General features: G+C 52.9%; 1 protein-coding gene across 1 annotated transcript in view; it reads left to right on the top strand.

Annotated features, from left to right (window-relative positions):
• The first annotated feature begins 6 nt into the window (after positions 1-6).
• LONP1 (lon peptidase 1, mitochondrial) overlaps positions 7-19392 on the top strand; it is a 20867-nt gene continuing 1481 nt past the window's right edge. The window contains exons 1-16 of the mRNA XM_005884388.1: positions 7-119; positions 3588-3676; positions 4542-4661; positions 6585-6813; positions 9084-9145; positions 9680-9809; positions 10525-10608; positions 10899-11119; positions 12582-12720; positions 13470-13648; positions 15559-15646; positions 16058-16180; positions 16261-16377; positions 17830-17970; positions 18326-18491; positions 19134-19348. Of these exons, the coding sequence (XP_005884450.1) occupies positions 33-119; positions 3588-3676; positions 4542-4661; positions 6585-6813; positions 9084-9145; positions 9680-9809; positions 10525-10608; positions 10899-11119; positions 12582-12720; positions 13470-13648; positions 15559-15646; positions 16058-16180; positions 16261-16377; positions 17830-17970; positions 18326-18491; positions 19134-19348 (2190 nt within the window). The 5' untranslated portion in view covers positions 7-32. The remainder of the gene's footprint in view (positions 120-3587; positions 3677-4541; positions 4662-6584; positions 6814-9083; positions 9146-9679; positions 9810-10524; positions 10609-10898; positions 11120-12581; positions 12721-13469; positions 13649-15558; positions 15647-16057; positions 16181-16260; positions 16378-17829; positions 17971-18325; positions 18492-19133; positions 19349-19392) is intronic.

Here is a 19392-nt window from a genome sequence, read left to right as displayed (position 1 = left end):
GCGAAGGCCCCGTCATAACGGCGCTGACACCTATGACCATCCCGGAGGTGTTCCCGCACCTGCCACTCATCGCCGTCACCCGCAATCCGGTGTTCCCGCGCTTTATCAAGATTATCGAGGTAATGCGGTCTCCTCCGTTGTCCTCCGTTTCCCCACCTCTGCTCGCAGCGAGTTGGGCCGAGGGAAAGTTGAGCACCCTCATTTCTCCAAAGTTTTTCAGACACGAAGTTTATCCAAGGCAGGAGTTGGAATTTTGTCTGCTAATCACTAGCTTGGTGAACTGGAGCCAAATTCCTCCTCTAGGAGCTCTTAAGGCAGCGGTTCTCAACCTGTGGGTCGCGACCCCTTTGGGGGTCGAACGACCCTTTCACAGGGGTCGCCTAAGACCATCGGAAAACACATGTATAATTACATATTGTTTTTGTGATTAATCACTATGCTTTAATTATGTTCAATTTGTAACAATGAAAATACATCCTGCATATCAGATATTTACAATTCATAACAGTAGCAAAATTACAGTCATGAAGTAGCAACGAAAATAATTTTATGGTTGGGGGTCACCACAACGTGAGGAACTGTATTAAAGGGTCGCGGCATTAGGAAGGTTGAGAACCACTGTCTTAAGGGGAGTTGGACCCAGCGAGCTTAGGACTGTGCACTTAGCGTGTCATCACAGACATCCGGCTCTGAGAAGAACCCGAAAAGCAGTCTTGCGCCAGTTACTTTTCTGCAGGTGTTGGAAATGTTTTCTCACCCCGTCTCCCCAGAGTGGCCTTTCTAGTGATGAGCTCTCTGGGATCAGGATTAATTCCTTTCTTAAACAAGTATTTCTAGATCATGTGCCGAGTTCAGTTCTAGCTGTTAGGGGTACAGCAGTGAACAAGACAAAAATTCCTGCCTTCGGAGCTCATATTTTAGCGAGAACAAGATTAGTAAGTAAAGTATGTGCTGGAAGAGAATGAATACCACAGGGAGTAAGAGAGCAAGGGACGGAGGAGGAAGGTGCGAGGGGAATCTTCTCCGAGGGGTGCGGCGGAGTGTTCCCAACCCCCTACCATGTCGCCAGCACTGAGGTACAGCAGCGAACAAATCAAACAGTCCCTGTGCCTAAGGAACGGATGTTGTAATGGAAAGAGGCAGGAAACAAGGTCCTTTCAGACTGAGACACCTAAAGGGAGGGTTGGGTGGGGAGCCAGGGTGATGTAATAGAGAGAAAACACTGTGAGTGCAAGGAACTTGCCTTTTTAGAGCAGGAAGGACACAAATACCTCCCTCCCCCACCCCACCCCTTTTTTAATGATGTGGAAACTGGAGTCCATGGAGGAGAAAGGTTATCTTTAACTGTCTAAGCAAGGTCATACAATGAGTCAGCCTCTGTATTCACCCTCCAGCTTCGCCCCCTCTGCTAGGTAAATCTCAGGGATGCCTTGGGACGGGACAAAACAGAGGGGCAGCAGGGGACAGAAGAGGCCCCTCCACCTCCTGTTTTGCACTGCGACTGATGTCTGCCTGAGCTGCTCTTCCAGGGCCTGCCTTGATGTTGAGTAGTGGTTATTTGGACGTCCCAGGGTAGGACCCTGTGGCTGACTCCATCATCCCTAGTTCTGGAACCTTGGGCAAGCTGTTGCTCTGGGCCTTCATTTTCTCATCTGTGAAATGGACATGATAGTATCTTCTGTCTTAGAGTTGTTGTGGGAAATAAATGAGGTCATGTAAAGGATCTAGAATGGTACCTGGTGCTTAGTGTGCCTCAGTAGTAAGCAGCTGCACCTGTTGTCTTTTATGTGGGGCTCTCCTGACATTTCAGAAGCCTGCCTTGGAGAGCTCTTTCCCGTCTTTGACCCACCATCAGCAGTCCTCTCTACCCTACCAGGCCCCTGGGGCCAGGACTGTTTACCAGGTGTGGTCCCCTCAGCCCAGCAAAGGGGCAGGTGCCCAAGCAGAGATAATGATTCTTCTAAGAGATTGTGTCTGTCCACCTAGAGCTGGCCAGGAGGGTTAAATGAGTCGCTGTGGATAGCATGAGACTGGCATGTGGTACTCATATTTTTGTAATGAAAAGGGATCATGCCAAAGAAGGGTTTGTGCCGAGATGCAACAGTCAGCTGTTAGCAGAGGAGAAATGAGGAAAACTTTTGTGGACCCAATTAGTGTTTCTGAACTTGTTAACCAAGCTCCGATTACTTTTGTTTCTGTAGTTGACTGCATGGGGCTAATTTGCCCCAGTAGGTTCTCTTCTTATCAGTGGCTTCGGACTATAGACTAGAGTGGTTCTCAACCTTCTGGCCCTTTAAATACAGTTCCTCATGTTGTGACCCAACCATAAAATTATTTTCGTTGCTACTTCATAACTGTAATGTTGCTACTGTTATGAATCATAATGTAAATATCTGATATGCAGGATGGTCTTAGGTGACCCCGGTGAAGGGTCGTCCGACCGCCAAAGGGGTCGCAACCCACAGGTTGAGAACCGCTGGACTAGAGGCTCTTAATTTTTATTGGGTTGATGTACCCTCCTGATGGACCTTTCACCGGGGAAAAATGCATCCATAGTGACAGGAATTCCCAGACCCTAAGTTAAGAGCCGCTGTTAGAGTTAAAACACTGGTTCTCGCCCTAACCGGTTTGGCTCAGTGGATAGAGCGTCGGCCTGCGGACTGAAGGGTCCCAGGTTCGATTCCGGTCAAGGGCATGTACCTTGGTTGTGGGCACATCCCCAGTAGGGGGTGTGCAGGAGGCAGCTGATCGATGCTTCTCTCTCATCGATGTTTCTAACTCTCTAGCCCTCTCCCTTCCTCGCTGTAAAAAAATCAATAAAATATATATATTTAAAACACTGGTTCTCTAATTTTGGTGCTTGGACCAGCAGCATCACCTGGGAGCTTGTTTAGAATGCAAACTCTCAGGCCCTCTTTAGATTTCCTGCATCAGAAACTATGTATGCTAAAGATTGAGAGCCATCAAGTTTAGGCAGTCCCGTCTGGGAATTATCGCAGGCTTGAAAGAAATCATTTGAACCCTAAAAGACATCTGTGCACCCCCCCCCCCCCATCAACTGTTTCCTAGGAGACATCATTAACCCCCTACCTGTCGCCGAAATGACATCAAGAGAATGTGCTGTGATCTTGGGGGTTTCAACGATCAATAAATAGGGTAAAGATGTGATTGGGAAATACTTTCAGTGAAGATTAGAGGAAGTTAACATCCTATGGGGTGGGCACATTTGAATTACACACATTTAGTGTAGTTCTGACACTGATGAAATCAGTAACGTTTAGATTTTAGGCTTTACATTTTGCCACTGAAACAGCTCTTGAAATTGAACCTTAAATCAGTTTCTTAGTTCTGGCCATTTGTCTACTTTGAGTTTTCTTTAGGAAGGGGGAGAACCACCGAGGAATGCAGTGGTTCATATATCTGTCTTTTGTTTGTTTTTGGTCCAGGGGTTCCTGGACTAAGTTGGTTAGTGACCTGGATCAGATTAGCATGTCCCCAGAGAATAATATAGAACTGTTAGAGCTGCTATCAAAATGTCAGCTAGAAAACCTACCCTGCGTTTCACTTTGGGGTCATTGTCATGCTAGGTTAAAAATAAGAAGTTGGTTGAGCTGCTAAGAAGGAAAGTCCGTCTTGCCCAGCCATATGCCGGCGTCTTTCTAAAGAGAGATGACACGTAAGTGTAATTTTTCCTTCACTCCTTTGCTGAAGTCGCCCTGGAGTGTAGCTCACCACCAGTTTTGCTCCCTAAAGTAGCCTGGACCTCTGACCCTTGACCTGAAAGAAACCAAGTAGAGCCTACAGGGGACTCAGCTAAGAGCCAAGCGTTCCTTTATAGCAGGGGTCCTCAAACTTTTTAAACAGGGGGCCAGTTCACTGTCCCTCAGACCGTTGGAGGGCCGGACTATAGTTTAAAAAAAAACTATGAACAAATTCCTATGCACACTGCACATACCTTATTTTGAAGTAAAAAAGCAAAACGGGAACAAACACAATATTTGTATTTGCATGTGGCCCGCGGGCCGTAGTTTGAGGACCCCTGCTTTATAGCCTGGACTGAAGGCTTGGCTTGCAGCGCTGGGCTTCATGCCTTGTCAAGATGTGGGGGGGTATTAACCTCGAGGACCCTTGGTGTTAAAACATGCACACCTACAAGGCCGCTTCAGCACAGAGCGAAGTGGGCAGATATCACCGCTTTGGATATGTCCACCTTGACTCCAGGCAGGAATTAGTTCCACTTCCAAGTTAGAAGTCTAGGGTGTCCTGAGTAGGCTCTGTCCTGGGATTTTGGAATGGAATGAAAATTCCATCCAGGATGCCTCATGGCCAGGACCTACTCACCTGTGCAGTTGCCACTGGTATTCCTTAGCTGGCAGGTACTTTACTGGGCTCCAGAGCCCCTGTGGGAGCAAGGAGGTCACTGTTGGTTTTCAGTCCAGGCCAGTTGAGTTTTTCGCCTCTCCCTCCTCCAGCCTAGCCTGAGACACTCCATGGGAATTAGAGAGCCTGTGCCAATGTTCCTTTGTGTCTCTCTCCCTCAGTAATGAGTCCGACGTGGTCGAGAGCTTGGACGAGATCTACCACACGGGAACGTTTGTCCAGATCCACGAGATGCAGGACCTTGGGGACAAGCTGCGCATGATTGTCATGGGACACAGGAGGTTCGGGGGTCTGTGGGACACTGGTGGGGAGGGTGGTTCTGAGTACCCCCAGGTCCCAGCACTGACTCACCCTTCTCAGTCATCCCTGCGGCCTGATCACTACAGTGACCACACCAAAGCTGGAGATTGAGGCTAAGACGTCATCTCTGGAACCTCCCTTCTCAGTGTTCCCTTGTTAAAGTGGCAGTATGGGTGGTCCGTGAGACGTCGTTTCTTTAATGCACGTTATTTTAAAAAGCATAACAAAAACAAAGTAGCAAGTTGCCTCATGTCTCATGTCTAGGTGTCCACTGTTCACAGTTGGGCTTGCTTTTCCTCCAAGTGCACGTGTCTGCATCTGCCTGCAGATGATGCTGTATTGTCATTCTTAGCAATTTGCAGTTTTTCACCCAGACACACTTCCTTGTGGTCCATGGAATTTTTAACTGTCAAAGGACTGCATATGTTTGTAAGTCCAGTTTAAGCCCTTGTAACTATCACGATTAATTTTAAAAATCTGCAAGGTTGAAGCTCTCGATAGAGCAGTGGTTCTCAACCTGTGGGTCGCAACCCCTTTGGCAGTCGGACGACCCTTTCACAGGGGTCGCCTAAGACCATCCTGCATATCAGATATTTACATGACGATTCATAACAGTAGCAACATTACAGTTATGAAGTAGCAACGAAAATAATTTTATGGTTGGGTCACAACATGAGGAACTGTATTTAAAGGGCCAGAAGGTTGAGAACCACTGCGATAGAGGAACTAACCAGCTTTTCACATGTGTTCCAAGGAACATTGGTCCTGTGAGACGCTTCACAAGAGACCTGTGATCAAATACACATGAGAACATGTCAGAGTACAAGCTGATAACGTGTAGTGAAGATATAGTGAATGTTCTGAAAAGCCCCTCATTGGAGACACTGCCAGCATTTATTGAATTCAGTCTTCCATTGTTTTTCTCACCTAGCCTTTTTCTTGTGTCAGCTGGGCAGCACCCCAGATACACTCTGGGGAAAGGGCCTGTGCCGGGCCCTGATTCTGTGAAAGTCCTGGTGGCACTCCCTGCACTGAGCCTCCACACCCCTTCATCTGTTCCTGCTAGTCTGTTTTAGGGAAGAGGCTGTTCCTCTGTGTCCTGGAAGGACTCATGAGCCAGAGGGAAGAGAATAAGATTCAGTCCGAATTAATAAACAGTGGTGCCTGCTAACTGCCCTGCCTTACAGAATGAGGTGCCCTATAGAATGAGCCCTCTCTCCTGAGGCCAGGCCTCCTTTTCTCTGTGCACCTTGCTGATGACAGCTGGGCACCGAGTAGGCATCTGTGGTGGCTGTCAGGCCCTTCTCTGAGGAAGGCACCATTGTTAGTTACCTGTGTGACAGAGGGGAGGCGGAACACGTCATACAACACCTGGATGGAGAGACAGGATGGGAGCACCCCTAGTGGGAGAACACCAGAGGCATGAAAACAGGTCACAAGCTGAAATCAAATGGTGGTGGGTGCTTTAGGGAAGGGGGGAGATGAGGATGGGCAGGGTGATGGGATCTGGCCTCCTTGAGGACGTGCCCTTGAATCGAGACCTGAACAACGCGAAGGAGTGAGCTCCGAGTGAGAGAGGCAGGCAGAGTCCCAGAGATGGGCTCTGCCGAGGTGGCAGCTCGTGATGGTCCCCAGAACTGGTTTCCACTGTCTTATCCATCAGTTTGTGGAGGACAGTGGGGCATTGGTGTGGGAATAGAATGGATGGGTCTGCTGGAGTCTAAGGGCAGAGGGGGATGCTGGTCTTTGGGTTCTGAGAAAGTAGCTCAGTGTTCAGCTCCAGAGTTTGTAGTTACCCTGCCCTGGGCCCAGCAGGACCCTTAGTTATCAGCACTGGGGGCCTCAGTAGGGCATGGCCCCTCCCAACCTCAGCGGCTCCATCTCTGCCTCGCTCCCGGCTACAGGATTCACATCAGCAGACAGCTGGAGGTGGAGCCGGAGGAGGCCGAGGCTGAGAAGCAGAAGCCCCGCCGGAAGCCCAAGCGGAGCAAGAAGGAGGCGGAGGAGGATCTGGGTGTCAGGCGCCAGATGGAGGTGGTGGTGGAGCCCAACTCAGGCACCCCCAGCGAGGTGCTCATGGTGGAAGTCGAGAATGTTGTCCATGAGGACTTCCAGGTCACAGAGGAAGTGAAGGTGAGTCAGCACTCCTGAGGGAGGGGCTAGCCTGTTGCAGCACTCATTGTTTGAGAGTGCAAAGCACACTTTTCCTCACAAAAGTCCTTGGGAGAAACTGGGATGAGAAAAGTGAAGGAAATCCACTGGGGTCCTTAGCTGCTCTCGAAGGAGGCAGGGTTTGAACCCAGGTCCAGCCACAGCCTGCGATCTCCGGGCAGGTGCCTCCAGCCTTTCCCCCAAGCCTGGTGCATCGGGGCCGGGTAGCAGGGCACATTCCTCGGGAATTCGGGCTCTGAGACAGGAAAGAAACAGCCTTCTTCCTGGTGAGCCAACTTTCAAGGTGGTGGTGGGAGTGTCCTTCCACCTGTTCTTCTAGTGCAACTTCTAGACAGGGTGACTGCTGGGTAGGAATATAGTGAATAGCTTTGGTCTGATTCTGAGGCACTGTGGTTTTTTCCTTTCTTTTTTTAAAATTTATTTTTAGAGAGCGAGAGAAATATTGATTTGTTATTACATTTAATTTGTGTATTCACGAGTTGATTATTGTGTGTGCCCTGACTGAGGATCGAACCTGCAGCCTTGGCATATAGGGACCATGCTCTAACCAACTGAGCTGCCCAACCAGGACACCAAGGCACTATGTCGAGAAGGATTCTGGGGCAGCTTCTGAGCTCCGGGGGAAGGAGTGCTGTGATTGGTTGGTGATGTCAGCTTTGGGTGCTGGAAGGGGCTTGGCTGCATTTGCCACTGGCCTGTACCAGCAGTCCAGGGCCACCCAGGCCCTTGAGAGCAGAGCTGTGTGGGAGAACCTTCCATGGTGGAAATATTCTGCAATTCGGCACCATTACCTGTGGCTTTTAAGCACTCTACCTATGGCTGGTGCGACTGAGCAACAGAACGCCCATTTTATTTAAGTGAATAGCTACCAGTGGCTGCCAAACTGAGGTGTGGGTTTATATGTCATAAACAGCACAGCTTCAGAGTTTCCTATGAGGATTGTGTAGTGGGGGAAAGGCAAAGACATAGATGGTGTTATGAAAAGAATCAAGGACCAGGCTGGGGGTCTGGTGCAGAGAGCCCTTGTCTTGGGAAACAGGCTGGGCTGGAAAGGGGCTGCCCCTTCGCCTGTCATGCAAGGCACATTCATGGGAAACAGTGCTAAACCATTTGTAGACGACCTGTATGTAGCAGAGCAGCTCCCCCACTGTAATTTATTGAAAGTCAGCCCTCAACACAAGGGCTTGAATAAAAAAGAAAAAAGAATCGAGGACCTTGGAGAGACAGCGCACTCATCCTTGTTCACGCAAGGGCGATGGACCTTCAGCTGGCTTCCTTCTATAAAGATCAACTCAGGCAATTCAGGGACAAATCCAATAACTAGATACCACGAGATTACACTAGAAAACCCCAGCCGTTTTGGCTGCTTGCTTCGTGCCCACTGGTGCCTCATTGGAGTACAATATGCTGCAAACCGGGCCTTCTGGAAACGAATGAGGTGTGGGTGTGTATGTTGTAAACTGCCTGGTGGTCCTGCCAGAACAAGACCAGCTTCACTGTGGCAGGGAACAAAGGCAAGAAGGAACGCAGTACCCATAGGTCCACAGCCTAGGGCCCCACCTCTAAAGGGACCTGTGGCCAGGTTCCAGGAGGAACAGACTGAGAGCCCTAGTGACTCAGGCAGATCCCAGACAAAGAAGTCACAGCCTGCGTGTTTTGTGGCCAAGGTTGAGGAGTGTCAGTTGTGAGTGATAAAAGAGTAAAGAAAACCCCTGCTCCCTCTGTAAGAACAAGACCAGCTTCACTGTGGCAGGGAACAAAGGCAAGAAGGAACGCAGTACCCATAGGTCCACAGCCTAGGGCCCCACCTCTAAAGGGACCTGTGGCCAGGTTCCAGGAGGAACAGACTGAGAGCCCTAGTGACTCAGGCAGATCCCAGACAAAGAAGTCACAGCCTGCGTGTTTTGTGGCCAAGGTTGAGGAGTGTCAGTTGTGAGTGATAAAAGAGTAAAGAAAACCCCTGCTCCCTCTGTAAAAAACCCCCCCCCCCCCCCCTCCAACCCCAAAACGCCTCGTTCTAAGATTAGAATGGTGTAAGGAGATGGAGTTGGTTTTAGTATTTGCTCAGTTGGTTCGGTGTCCCCGTGACTGGTGAATTCTGGCTCTGCTCCTGGGTCTCTAAGGCCATCCTTGGCCAGGACCAGGTGGGAGGGGCTCCCTAGGGCCACAGTGCCCCTCTGCCCCACTGGCCCCAGGACCCCGTGATCCATGCTAGTCTTCTCACTTTCCAGGCCCTGACAGCTGAGATCGTGAAGACCATCCGGGACATCATTGCCTTGAACCCACTCTACAGGTTGGTGTCCTGCACCCTCCCCAACCGGAATGTGTGGCTAGCCCTTCCTGAGGCCAGGCTGGGCTCTCTCTGTGGCACCTGGGTTGGCAGAAATTTTTCTCAAGAGCGTCCTGGTTGAAAACCTTTTGGGGGCAGGAATTTGACACCCAGGCCCAGTCCTGTGCAGGTGGAGCCTCTTCCCTTCTAACAGGGACATCCTGGGGTGGGATGGCTGACCTGGCCCAGGTTCTTTGCCGTCTTCCTGCTAGCAAGGATCTGGATTTGGCGGGAAGCCTTTGTTGTCATTAGTTGGAGTGAAGGGGGATCTTATGAGGTTACCACGTGGCTGCCGCAGGGGGCTTCTATCTGGGCTGGAGGTGTTACACTCATGATTCTAGGACAAGGAGGCCCTACTGGTCCTGAAGCTGGGGAGGCCCATATGCAATGCTGGCTCTCAGTGCTGCTAGGGACCATGAGACAGGGCCAGCAGGAGTGAAGTCCCAGCTGCTGTCATGGTCCTCGTGCCCCATGACAGCATCCCTCTGTCCCTTCCAGAGAGTCGGTGCTGCAGATGATGCAGGCGGGCCAGAGGGTGGTGGACAACCCCATCTACCTGAGCGACATGGGTGCTGCACTGACTGGAGCAGAGTCCCACGAGCTGCAGGATGTCCTGGAGGAGACCAATGTGAGTTGTCCGCACATGCACTGTGCCGGGCCTGTTCTGCGTGCTGGGCCGCTTCCCAGGCTGGCTGGTGTCCTCAGCTCCCTTTTTGAGATGACTTCACATCAGCACATGTCCTTCATTCACATCCAGCTCCCTCATTCTTTTTAACTGCTACATAGTATTCCATCAGGTGGTGTCCGTGATTTAGTGGTGGCATATTTGAGTTGTCACCAGTCTTTTGCTGTTACAAACAACACCTGTACAAACATCCTGATCCACACAGCTTGAGTACCTGATGGAGTTTTATCTGTAGAAGGTGTTTCCAGAACCTGGCTTGTTGGAACAGGGGTGCATGCCTCTTTTTGTTAAAGTGTGGCTAGTGGTCTGTTACAGTTTAGGCCAGTGATGGCAAACCTATGACACGCGTGTCAGAGGTGACACACGAACTCATTTTTTTGGTTGATTTTTCTTTGTTAAATGGCATTTAAATATATAAAATAAATATCAAAAATATATGTCTTTGTTTTACTATGGTTGCAAATATCAAAAAATTTCTATATGTGACACGGCACCAGAGTTAATTTAGGGTTTTTCAAAATGCTGACACGCCGAGCTCAAAAGGTTCGCCATCACTGGTTTAGGCTCTCTAGCAACAGCTTGCTGAGTGCCCCGACCCCTCCCCCCCATCCCTGTAGTGATGGACAACCATTCTGATTGATGTCTCCTTTTTTGGCAGATTCCCAAGCGACTGTATAAGGCCCTGTCCCTCCTCAAGAAGGAGTTTGAGTTGAGCAAGCTGCAGCAGCGCCTGGGGCGGGAGGTAAGTGGGGTGGGGACAGCCCCGAGCTGAGAAGGCTTCTGTGCTCCGCGGGCTGCGTGCACTTGGGCTGTGAAACTCATTAGGTTAAAAATTACAACTGATCCTAGCGGCTGAACCCAGAGAAAGAGGTCTCCATCTGACCATCCCCCTTCGAGGGGGAGGAGCTCTCTGCGTTCAGAGTCCTGGGGAAAATGTGCGAAATGGGAACCAGATTGGGAAAGGTTGCAAAGCTTTTTTCCAAGACTGGACTGTGTATTCTCGGGTCTGAGGGCAGCTTCTTGGCCCTGCAGGTGGAGGAGAAAATCAAGCAGACACATCGCAAGTACCTCCTGCAAGAGCAGCTGAAGATCATCAAGAAGGAACTAGGCCTGGAGAAGGAGGACAAGGACGCCATTGAGGAGAAGTTCCGCGAGCGGCTGAAGGAGCTCGTGGTCCCCAAGCACGTCATGGACGTTGTGGATGAGGAGCTGAGCAAGCTGGGCCTGCTAGACAACCACTCCTCAGAGTTCAAGTGAGTGCCTGGGGGCAGCGGTGCTGGCTCCTCTGTCACATCTGGCTCTCAGAAAAGCCTGTGACCTGGCAGGGTCTGGCATGTTGACCCAGAAAGCCACCGGCACCGGCACAAGCACTTGTCTTAAACAGCCCGTGACATGCATCAGTCCTCTCAAACCATCCTGTGCGGAACCTGCCTTTGTCACCCCCATTTCTCAGATAAAGAAAGCAGGGTTCAGGAAAGTCAAGTCAGTGACCAGGGCCTCTAAGCTGGTAGTCGGGAACAGTGATTTGAACCCAAGGACATATGGCTTTAAGCTAGTGCTTCCAGCCAGAGCCAGGAGTCCCTGAACCGTCACCCCGTGGCCACCCTCTTCCCTTGGCTTCTGTCCTCTGGCCTCCCTCTTGCTGCTTTGAGAGTCAGCCAGGAAGTAAGCGTATTTTATTGGGAACTCAGCCTTGACCAGCGGTCCTTGTCCCTCCCACACTGGCTGTGAGTCAGGATGGCTGCCCAGGGTTTGGGCAGAGAGGCTCAGGGCCTGTGGTGTCAGATCCCAGGGACTGGGCGTTGCTCCTGGGAAGTTTGTGGACTGGCAGGTCCTGGAATGGCCCTTCTGAAGGGAGGACCCAAGCACCAGGCCCCTCCCTGGCTCAAGATGTCTGGGGAGGGCGACACTCTTTCTACAGGACCCTGGGAGATGCTGATGCCTCCATTCTAGAGGTGCCCCAGCTTTTCTTCCTCAGGCAGCTAATGAGCTTTCATGCTGTTGTCACAAGTGTTTGTAAACTAGAGCAGCGGTTCTCAACCTGTGGGTCGCGACCCCTTTGGGGGTCAAACATCCCTTTCACAGGGGTCGCCTAAGACCATTGGAAAACACATATAATTACATACTGTTTTTGTGATTAATCACTATACTTTAATTATGTTCAATTTGTAACAATGAAATTGGGGGTCACCACAACATGAGGAACTGTATTAAAGGGTTGCAGCATTAGGAAGGTTGAGAACCACTGAACTAGAGCCTTAAAACATGAACTAATCATACAGTCTCTTATTAGGACCCTAGTGAGGGGCCTCTTCTAGGCCCCTGTCCCTGATACACAACTCCCAGGCAGGGTTACTCTCTTGGTAATGCTGACCTGCCACCACCCAGGCTTCAGTCTCCTCACTTGCCCTGGGTTAGGTTGTCCCCTCCATTCTAACCACTGTCCCTTCCATGGTGTTAGACCCTGAGCAGTCCCCATGCTCGCTGTGTCTCTGGTCTGGGAAACGGGCCTGGCACTTGTGGCGGGAACCAGGATACATCCCAGTTGTGGCCCTCACTGAGATAGCTTTCCATAATGCTGCCAGCCTGCCAGCCAAGTGCACTTGGTGTAGTTCACGCTTTGGGCTCAGTGGGTACCAGCCACATGGATTTGCAACAGCAGGGGTCAGGTGTCTCGTGGGGACCCACTCACCACTCTGGTCTGTCCTGTGGCAGCGTCACCCGCAACTACCTGGACTGGCTGACATCCATCCCATGGGGCAAGTACAGTGACGAGAACCTGGATCTGGCCCGGGCCCAGGCAGTGCTGGAGGAGGACCACTATGGGATGGAGGACGTCAAGAAGCGCATCCTGGTGAGGCCGCCTGTACCCTCTTCTGTGGGCCCCAGGGTCCTGGGCACAGGCCAGCCTAACCCCACATCCAGGCACTTGGTCGTTGCACCTAGGGCAGATGCTGAGTGGCGTGGTCTGTAATGGTCTGGATTTGCATATGGGTCTGGATGCCTCAGGGGCTGGGGCCCAGGATCCCCTCCCAGCTGTTGGGGAGACCCAGGGGAGCCCCCTGGTGAATGTGGGGGTCTGGAGGTACGGAGGGGTTCAGGAAGGTAAGGGGTAGAGGGCCCTGGCCAGAGGTGTTGGATTGGCTCAGAAATGTCAGGGGCTGCCAGAGCCAGCCTGCCCTGCTCCAGGGGCTCAAAGATTTACAAGGGGAAGAAAACAGGCCTGGCTGAGGGCATTGGGGCGTGGGCAGACCAGGAGAAAGGAGGAGGCCATTGTGATCCACAATATAGAAGGAAAGAGCCTGTTAAGTGGGGGAGCTGCCTAATGGGCCTGTACTGTAGTCATCCATAGTTGATTGTCAGTCACACGTTCTCCTGGCATCTACTTGTCCCATTGGTGCCTCAGGCTGTCCCACCCTGAGGCAGATGACACCTGCAGTCAGGTTGGCTCCTCCAGGACAGGCCTTGTCCCTTCTCACCCCCCAGATACCTAGAAAGTACCAGAAGGTGGCCAGACTCAAGTCAGGCACAGCCCTTACTCTGCACAAAGGCAATGAGCAGCGAGTGATTGACTGTCTCATGGGAGCCCACCTCTGCCCATAGGAATTCATTGCCGTCAGCCAGCTCCGAGGCTCGACCCAGGGCAAGATCCTCTGCTTCTACGGCCCCCCTGGTGTGGGCAAGACCAGCATCGCCCGTTCCATCGCTCGAGCCCTGAACCGAGAGTACTTCCGCTTCAGTGTCGGTGGCATGACGGATGTGGCCGAGATTAAGGGGCACAGGTAGGCCCAGCCTCCTGGATCTGCTCCTGCCTTTGTTAAAGTGATTGGGGTGGCAAAGTAGTAAACCCCACTCACACTGGAGTTAGTAACTGAAAAGTTGAGGCATCTGGGCCCGGCTGAATTCAGGTGCTCAAATATGGGATCCAAATCTTGACCTCTTAGGGAGGGCTTTGTCAGCATTTCCAGCTTAGTTCCCACCAGCAACTCCCCCAGCAGCCCCACCAGAGTTCCAGGGCTGGCGCTTGCCATTCTGCCTGGGCTGTCTGACTAGTGACTGAACTAGAGTGAGGGGCAAGGTGGTCTCCCCAGTGAGAATGGGCCAGCCCACACCTGTGAGGCCTGAGCACTTGTCTTGATTCTTTCCTCTCTCATCAGACCCCGAGCAGGGGCTGGTATCTTCTGTGTCCTGGGTCTTAACCATTTGTACACCATAAGCGTCTGTAGACGCAAGTGAGGAACCTTTTTAAATTAAATTCAAAATATCGTGGCAGTTAACTGGTTACAGCTACCTGGCCCTGTGCCTGGCACCCTTCCGGGGAGCAGTCAGGATATTTCGTTCTCCTGGAGCTTCCCGCCATGCTGGCCTCCACAGAGGTTGGTTCTTGGAAAAGTGTAAATTGCTTGAGACACAAGTGTAGCAGATACACTAGTATTTGTTCTCAGGTTGCCAGTGTTCAAAGGTGGGGTTGGGAGGCTGGCTGGGGAGAAGGTAGCGCTGTCATAGGCTATTCTTGGTGCTTCTCCCTAATGACTAATAGATGCGTGATCTCTATGGACCACCCACAGGTTTTCCTGTTCTCCCTTGTACCTGGCCACATGACCTTCCACCTGCCCCCAAGCCCTGGCAAACTAGTGTTTAAGGATGATTTGAGTCAATGTTACAAGTTCCTTTTTGTTGTCTCTGAAAACATGGATACTTTTTGGCCACTCACTGGGCAGGGTGAGTTGGGTGTGACCTCCACCCCTCACTGACTCGAACCCGCAGGGAGGTGGGCAGTCTCTCGGCTTCCTGGCACAGAGTCTGGTGTGAGCTCCAGGAGGGGACAAGAAGGGACAGGGCCCACACAGCATTGGAGGCCACCAGGCTGGGATGGTGCACATATTCCTGGGAGACCTACTCTGAGGGTGGAGGGGTGCAGGGAGCTGACCTGGGAGGCTGGGGAGGTTCTTGCCTCAGTACTGACCTCTGAGCTGGTTGAGCAGGAGGCTGAAAGTTGGGGGTGGGCCTGAGGGAAGGCAGAGGGGACCCTGGTACCCCCTGTGCCCTAGTTGGAGACTCCCTAGGAGCTGCGGCAAGGACCACTCCCCAGGGTGAGAAGAGGCTTTGGCTTAGTTTCTGCACAAGTGTAGGCGGTCTGACGTTGGGAGGTCATTGGGGAGAGGTGCCCAGAAGGATGGGCCGGTGGACGCTCTTTGCTGATGCTAGTCTGGGATTCCAAACAAGGACAAGGAACTGACTGACTGCTGTTGTCATACTGAAAACTGCCAAGCTCCCCTCGGCCCACATGGCCCACCCGTCGTCCCCTTGCTGCCCTCACCTTCTTCCTCTCTCAACTCTCACTCTGTTCCTGCCCCAGGTGTTGGGGATGTTCCCGGTGTCGGTTTCTGGCTGCTCCCAGCCCTTCTTGTTCTGTTGGGTTTCACTGGATATGAGGTGCTGACTAAGGGGATGGGTCTGAGGGAGACCTGGCTGTGAATCTGTCCCCTGCCCTGAATCTGAGCTGGGAAAGGAGGTTGGGGTGACTGAGTGCTCTGCAGATTGGCCTGGCCAGAAGCAGCCAGCATTTCCCCCCAGAGGGCACGTGGCACACTGAGGTCCTGGATCTCCAAGGGAGCTGGGCCTGCGACTGTGCACGTGGCCCCCAGTGGATGAGGCAGGCACTGACCGCCCAGTGTGCCCTCTTCCCCAGGCGGACATACGTGGGCGCCATGCCGGGAAAGATCATACAGTGCCTGAAGAAGACCAAGACGGAGAACCCCCTGATCCTGATAGACGAGGTGTGTGTGGGCCCTGGAGGGCTGAGCTGTGGCTGCGCTTCCCTGAGGTTCAAACCCTGTCTCCAGGGCCTTCCTAACCCAGAGCTCCGGGCAGCCCTGACCAGGCAGTCTGTGTTCACAATGAAACCCATGGCCTGGTGGCTTCGATGGTCCCTGAGTCACTGTGGGCGGCCTCACTGCAGCAAGGCCCTCTCATGACACTGGCCCCTCTCCTGCCCCAGAGGACCCCATGTCTGCCCACAGTCACACTGTGAGGCCAACTCTCTTGTCCCTTCTCAGGGCTTCCCCAGTTCTGGTCCCTGCTGCAGGTGGGGTCTGGGCCCACTTGGTTCCCCTGCCTCAGTGTCTGGTGAGCAGGTGCAAGGGGCAGGACAAGGTGCCAACACCATCTGCCCTCTGATGCCCTTCCAGGTGGATAAGATTGGCCGGGGTTACCAGGGGGACCCCTCGTCAGCATTGCTCGAGTTGCTGGATCCTGAGCAGAATGCCAACTTCTTGGACCACTACCTGGACGTGCCCGTGGACTTATCCAAGGTGTGTGTCCTGCCTGGGGCCTGACCTGGCAGGGAGAGGTAGGGTGGCCAGTTCTCCAGCACCTCACACTGGCTCCCTAGGTGCTGTTCATCTGCACGGCCAATGTCATTGAGACCATCCCAGAGCCACTGAGGGACCGGATGGAGATGATCAACGTGTCGGGCTATGTGGCCCAGGAGAAGCTTGCCATTGCAGAGGTGAGGCCAGGTATCCCATCTGTCAAGCCCTGGGGAGGGGTGCCCCACTGTGCTCAGGCTTGAGCATCTGAGTGCACACTAAGTACTGGGCACTTAGAGTTGGGGGTTCAGTCCACAGTGCCCCTGCTCTCAGAGCTCCCATTCCCGTTCTAGTCAACTATCAAACCTGAGGGGGAGGGAGACAGGATACTGATCCCCGTGTCACGTACGTAGTATGAGGTCTAACCAAAAGAAACATGTGGCGTGTAGTAAACTATAATGTCACACCTCTGACACCAGGTGTGGGGTGTTTGCCCCCACCAGCCAGTTTTCTGTCTGGGTGTCCTGCATTTCAGTGACACTACCCAGGGTTAGCGGCAGAACGTACAGGTTCCGGGCTCATCCCACAGAACTGCCCCAACTTCAGGAGCCACTCACAAGTCCCGGCCTCTCCTCTGACCAACCAGCTGTAAGCTGGGTTCTTATAACCAACCTCTTCCTCGGGTTTGATAGTTGACTAGAACAGCTTACAGAACTCAGGAAAAGAGTTTAGTTTACTCGTTTATTATATAGGATGTACCTTGGGAACAGCCCAAAAAGAGTGACACAGGATGAGGCATAGGGAAGGGCTGCAGTGTTGACTATTTGGAAAGGGTTTCTCCCTTCCATGCCTTTGCAGCCCGGAGACGGGCACGGGCCCCAGGGGGAGGGAGGGGATAAGGACTCGGGTGGCAGGGGTGCTGGGACTCCCTGCCATATCTGCCCTCCATCCATAGGACTCAAAACGGGTGAAGGATGGGCTGATTCAGGGTCTGGGTGGGAGCTTCCTTCAAACCCCTGAAGGGATATGACAGGAGGGACACAAGGACTTCTGGGAGCTCCAGGGCCAACTGCAGTGTCAGTTGGCTCTGTCCCCTACCTAGTGCTCAGGGCTGTCTGTCCAGAGACTGCTGTACAGCAGGAGTTGTGCTGGGCTATGGGTGACCATGGAGCCTCTCTCTGCTCCGGGCAGCAGCTACAAAACCTTGTCTGTATGTGGGGTGAGCCCAGGAATCAGGGAGGCCTTCCTGAAGGAAGTGACATCTAAGATGCCATCTGGAGAGAGGATAGCAATTGGATCTGGGCAGAGGATGTAGTAGGAGCAGGGGTGGTTGGCTGGGGGTCTGTAGGTTGTGGACCCCACTGTTCAGGGTCCTGGCACCCACTGAGCTCTGCCCAGATACTCTGTTACCATCCCTCCAAGCTTTACTGGCTACTTTCACCATCAGTGCCACCCTTTAGCCTGCCCTGACACCCTGTGTTCATTGGACGACCCCAGCTTCCTCAGGGACCAGAGTCCCATGAAGGCAGGGTCCACCTCAGTCCTGTCTTTACCAGCCGGGGATCTGTGGCTGGGTGCTGGGCCCTGGATCCTGAGACCTGGGGATGGGGAAGGTCCCAGGAGGATCCTGACAGAGCTCCCCTCTCTGCCAGCGGTACCTGGTGCCTCAAGCCCGTGCCCTGTGCGGCCTGGATGAAAGCAAGGCCAAGCTGTCGTCGGACGTGCTGACTGTCCTTATTAAGCAGTACTGCCGGGAGAGCGGAGTGCGCAACCTGCAGAAGCAGGTGGAGAAGGTGAGCCTAGAGGGTGTGATGTGACCAAAGGGAGCCAGACACAGGGCAGATGCTGTCTGACCCCACTCCTGTGAGGTCCCCAGCAGTCAGACTCACAGACATAAAAGTAGAATGGTGGGTGCCAGGGGCTGGGGAGTTTTTGTTTGGGAAGCTGAGAACGTTCTGGAGATGGACGGTGGGGGTGGTTGCACAGCAGTGTGAAATGTACTTAATGCCGAGTTGCACTCTTAGAAATGGCTACAGTGGTACATTTTTTATGTGATGTGCATTTTACACAATTTAAAAATTAAAGCAAAAGGAGATGGATGTGGTGAGTGGGGGCCGGCTGCCCATCATCCTGCCTCACCTGCCCCAGGTCTTAAGGAAGTCCGCCTACAAGATTGTCAGTGGTCAGGCTGAGTTGGTGGAGGTGACACCTGAGAACCTGCAGGACTTTGTGGGGAAGCCGGTGTTTACTGTGGAACGCATGTATGAAGTGACGCCACCTGGCGTGGTCATGGGGCTGGCCTGGACCGCCATGGGTGAGTGCTGCACGTCCTTCCGTTTGTCCTCTGGGACAAGTTTGTACTTTGTTGCTCTGAACCGCCCTCTGGCTGGCTGGCGGCGCACAATGAGACCAAGGGAATTGGGGCTGTTGGAGAGGTGGCCACAAGGTGGCAGGTGTACTCCATGAGCTTTAATTAGGTGATGCTTTGACAGGCTTGCATGTGGGACAGTCCTTCACAGCATGAGACCCTGGGACACCACCCAGCAGGGGGAGGGGTGAGAGGGAACTTCTGTGTCTAGGTGACATTGCTCCACTTGGGCTTCAGGGTCTTTTAGAGCCCAGGGGTTGCTCTGGCAGGGGTTGGGTGCAGTTTTTGGGGGTTTGTAAAGGAAGCAGGCTCTGGTTGACAAAAAGTTGGCTTATTTGGGTGATATTTAAAGCTCTTATGTAAGAATTTGTGCCTGGTGTTGGCAGCCTGTGTGAAGGTACACAGGGTAGGGCCAGTGCACAGTGGTTCCCTTAGGTGGCATGGGCGCTGACACGAGACAGAGGAGGTGCTAGGCTGAGGAGAGGTGGGTGAGGAAGTGTTGCAGACGGTGGCCCAGCGTTGAGGGGGAGTGGCTACCCTGGGAATCTATCTCAGAGCTCACAGCCCCTACACACTGGTGTCTTTCAGGAGGCTCCACACTGTTTGTCGAGACATCCCCAAGGCGGCCTCAGGAGAAGAACAGCAAGGACAAGGACGGGAGCCTGGAGGTGACAGGCCAGCTGGGGGAGGTGATGAAGGAGAGTGCCCGCATCGCCTACACTTTTGCCAGGGCCTTCCTGATGCGGCATGACCCCACCAATGAGTACCTGGTGACTTCACACATCCACCTGCATGTGCCAGAGGTGAGCCACAGTGCCTGCCTGCCCGCCCACCCACCCACCAACCC

Source organism: Myotis brandtii, unplaced genomic scaffold (genome assembly GCF_000412655.1).
Source record: "Myotis brandtii unplaced genomic scaffold, ASM41265v1 scaffold827, whole genome shotgun sequence".
Classification (NCBI taxonomy): domain Eukaryota; kingdom Metazoa; phylum Chordata; class Mammalia; order Chiroptera; family Vespertilionidae; genus Myotis; species Myotis brandtii.
Note: the sequence above shows the minus strand (reverse complement) of the source record. Positions and strands in the feature narration are given on the sequence as shown.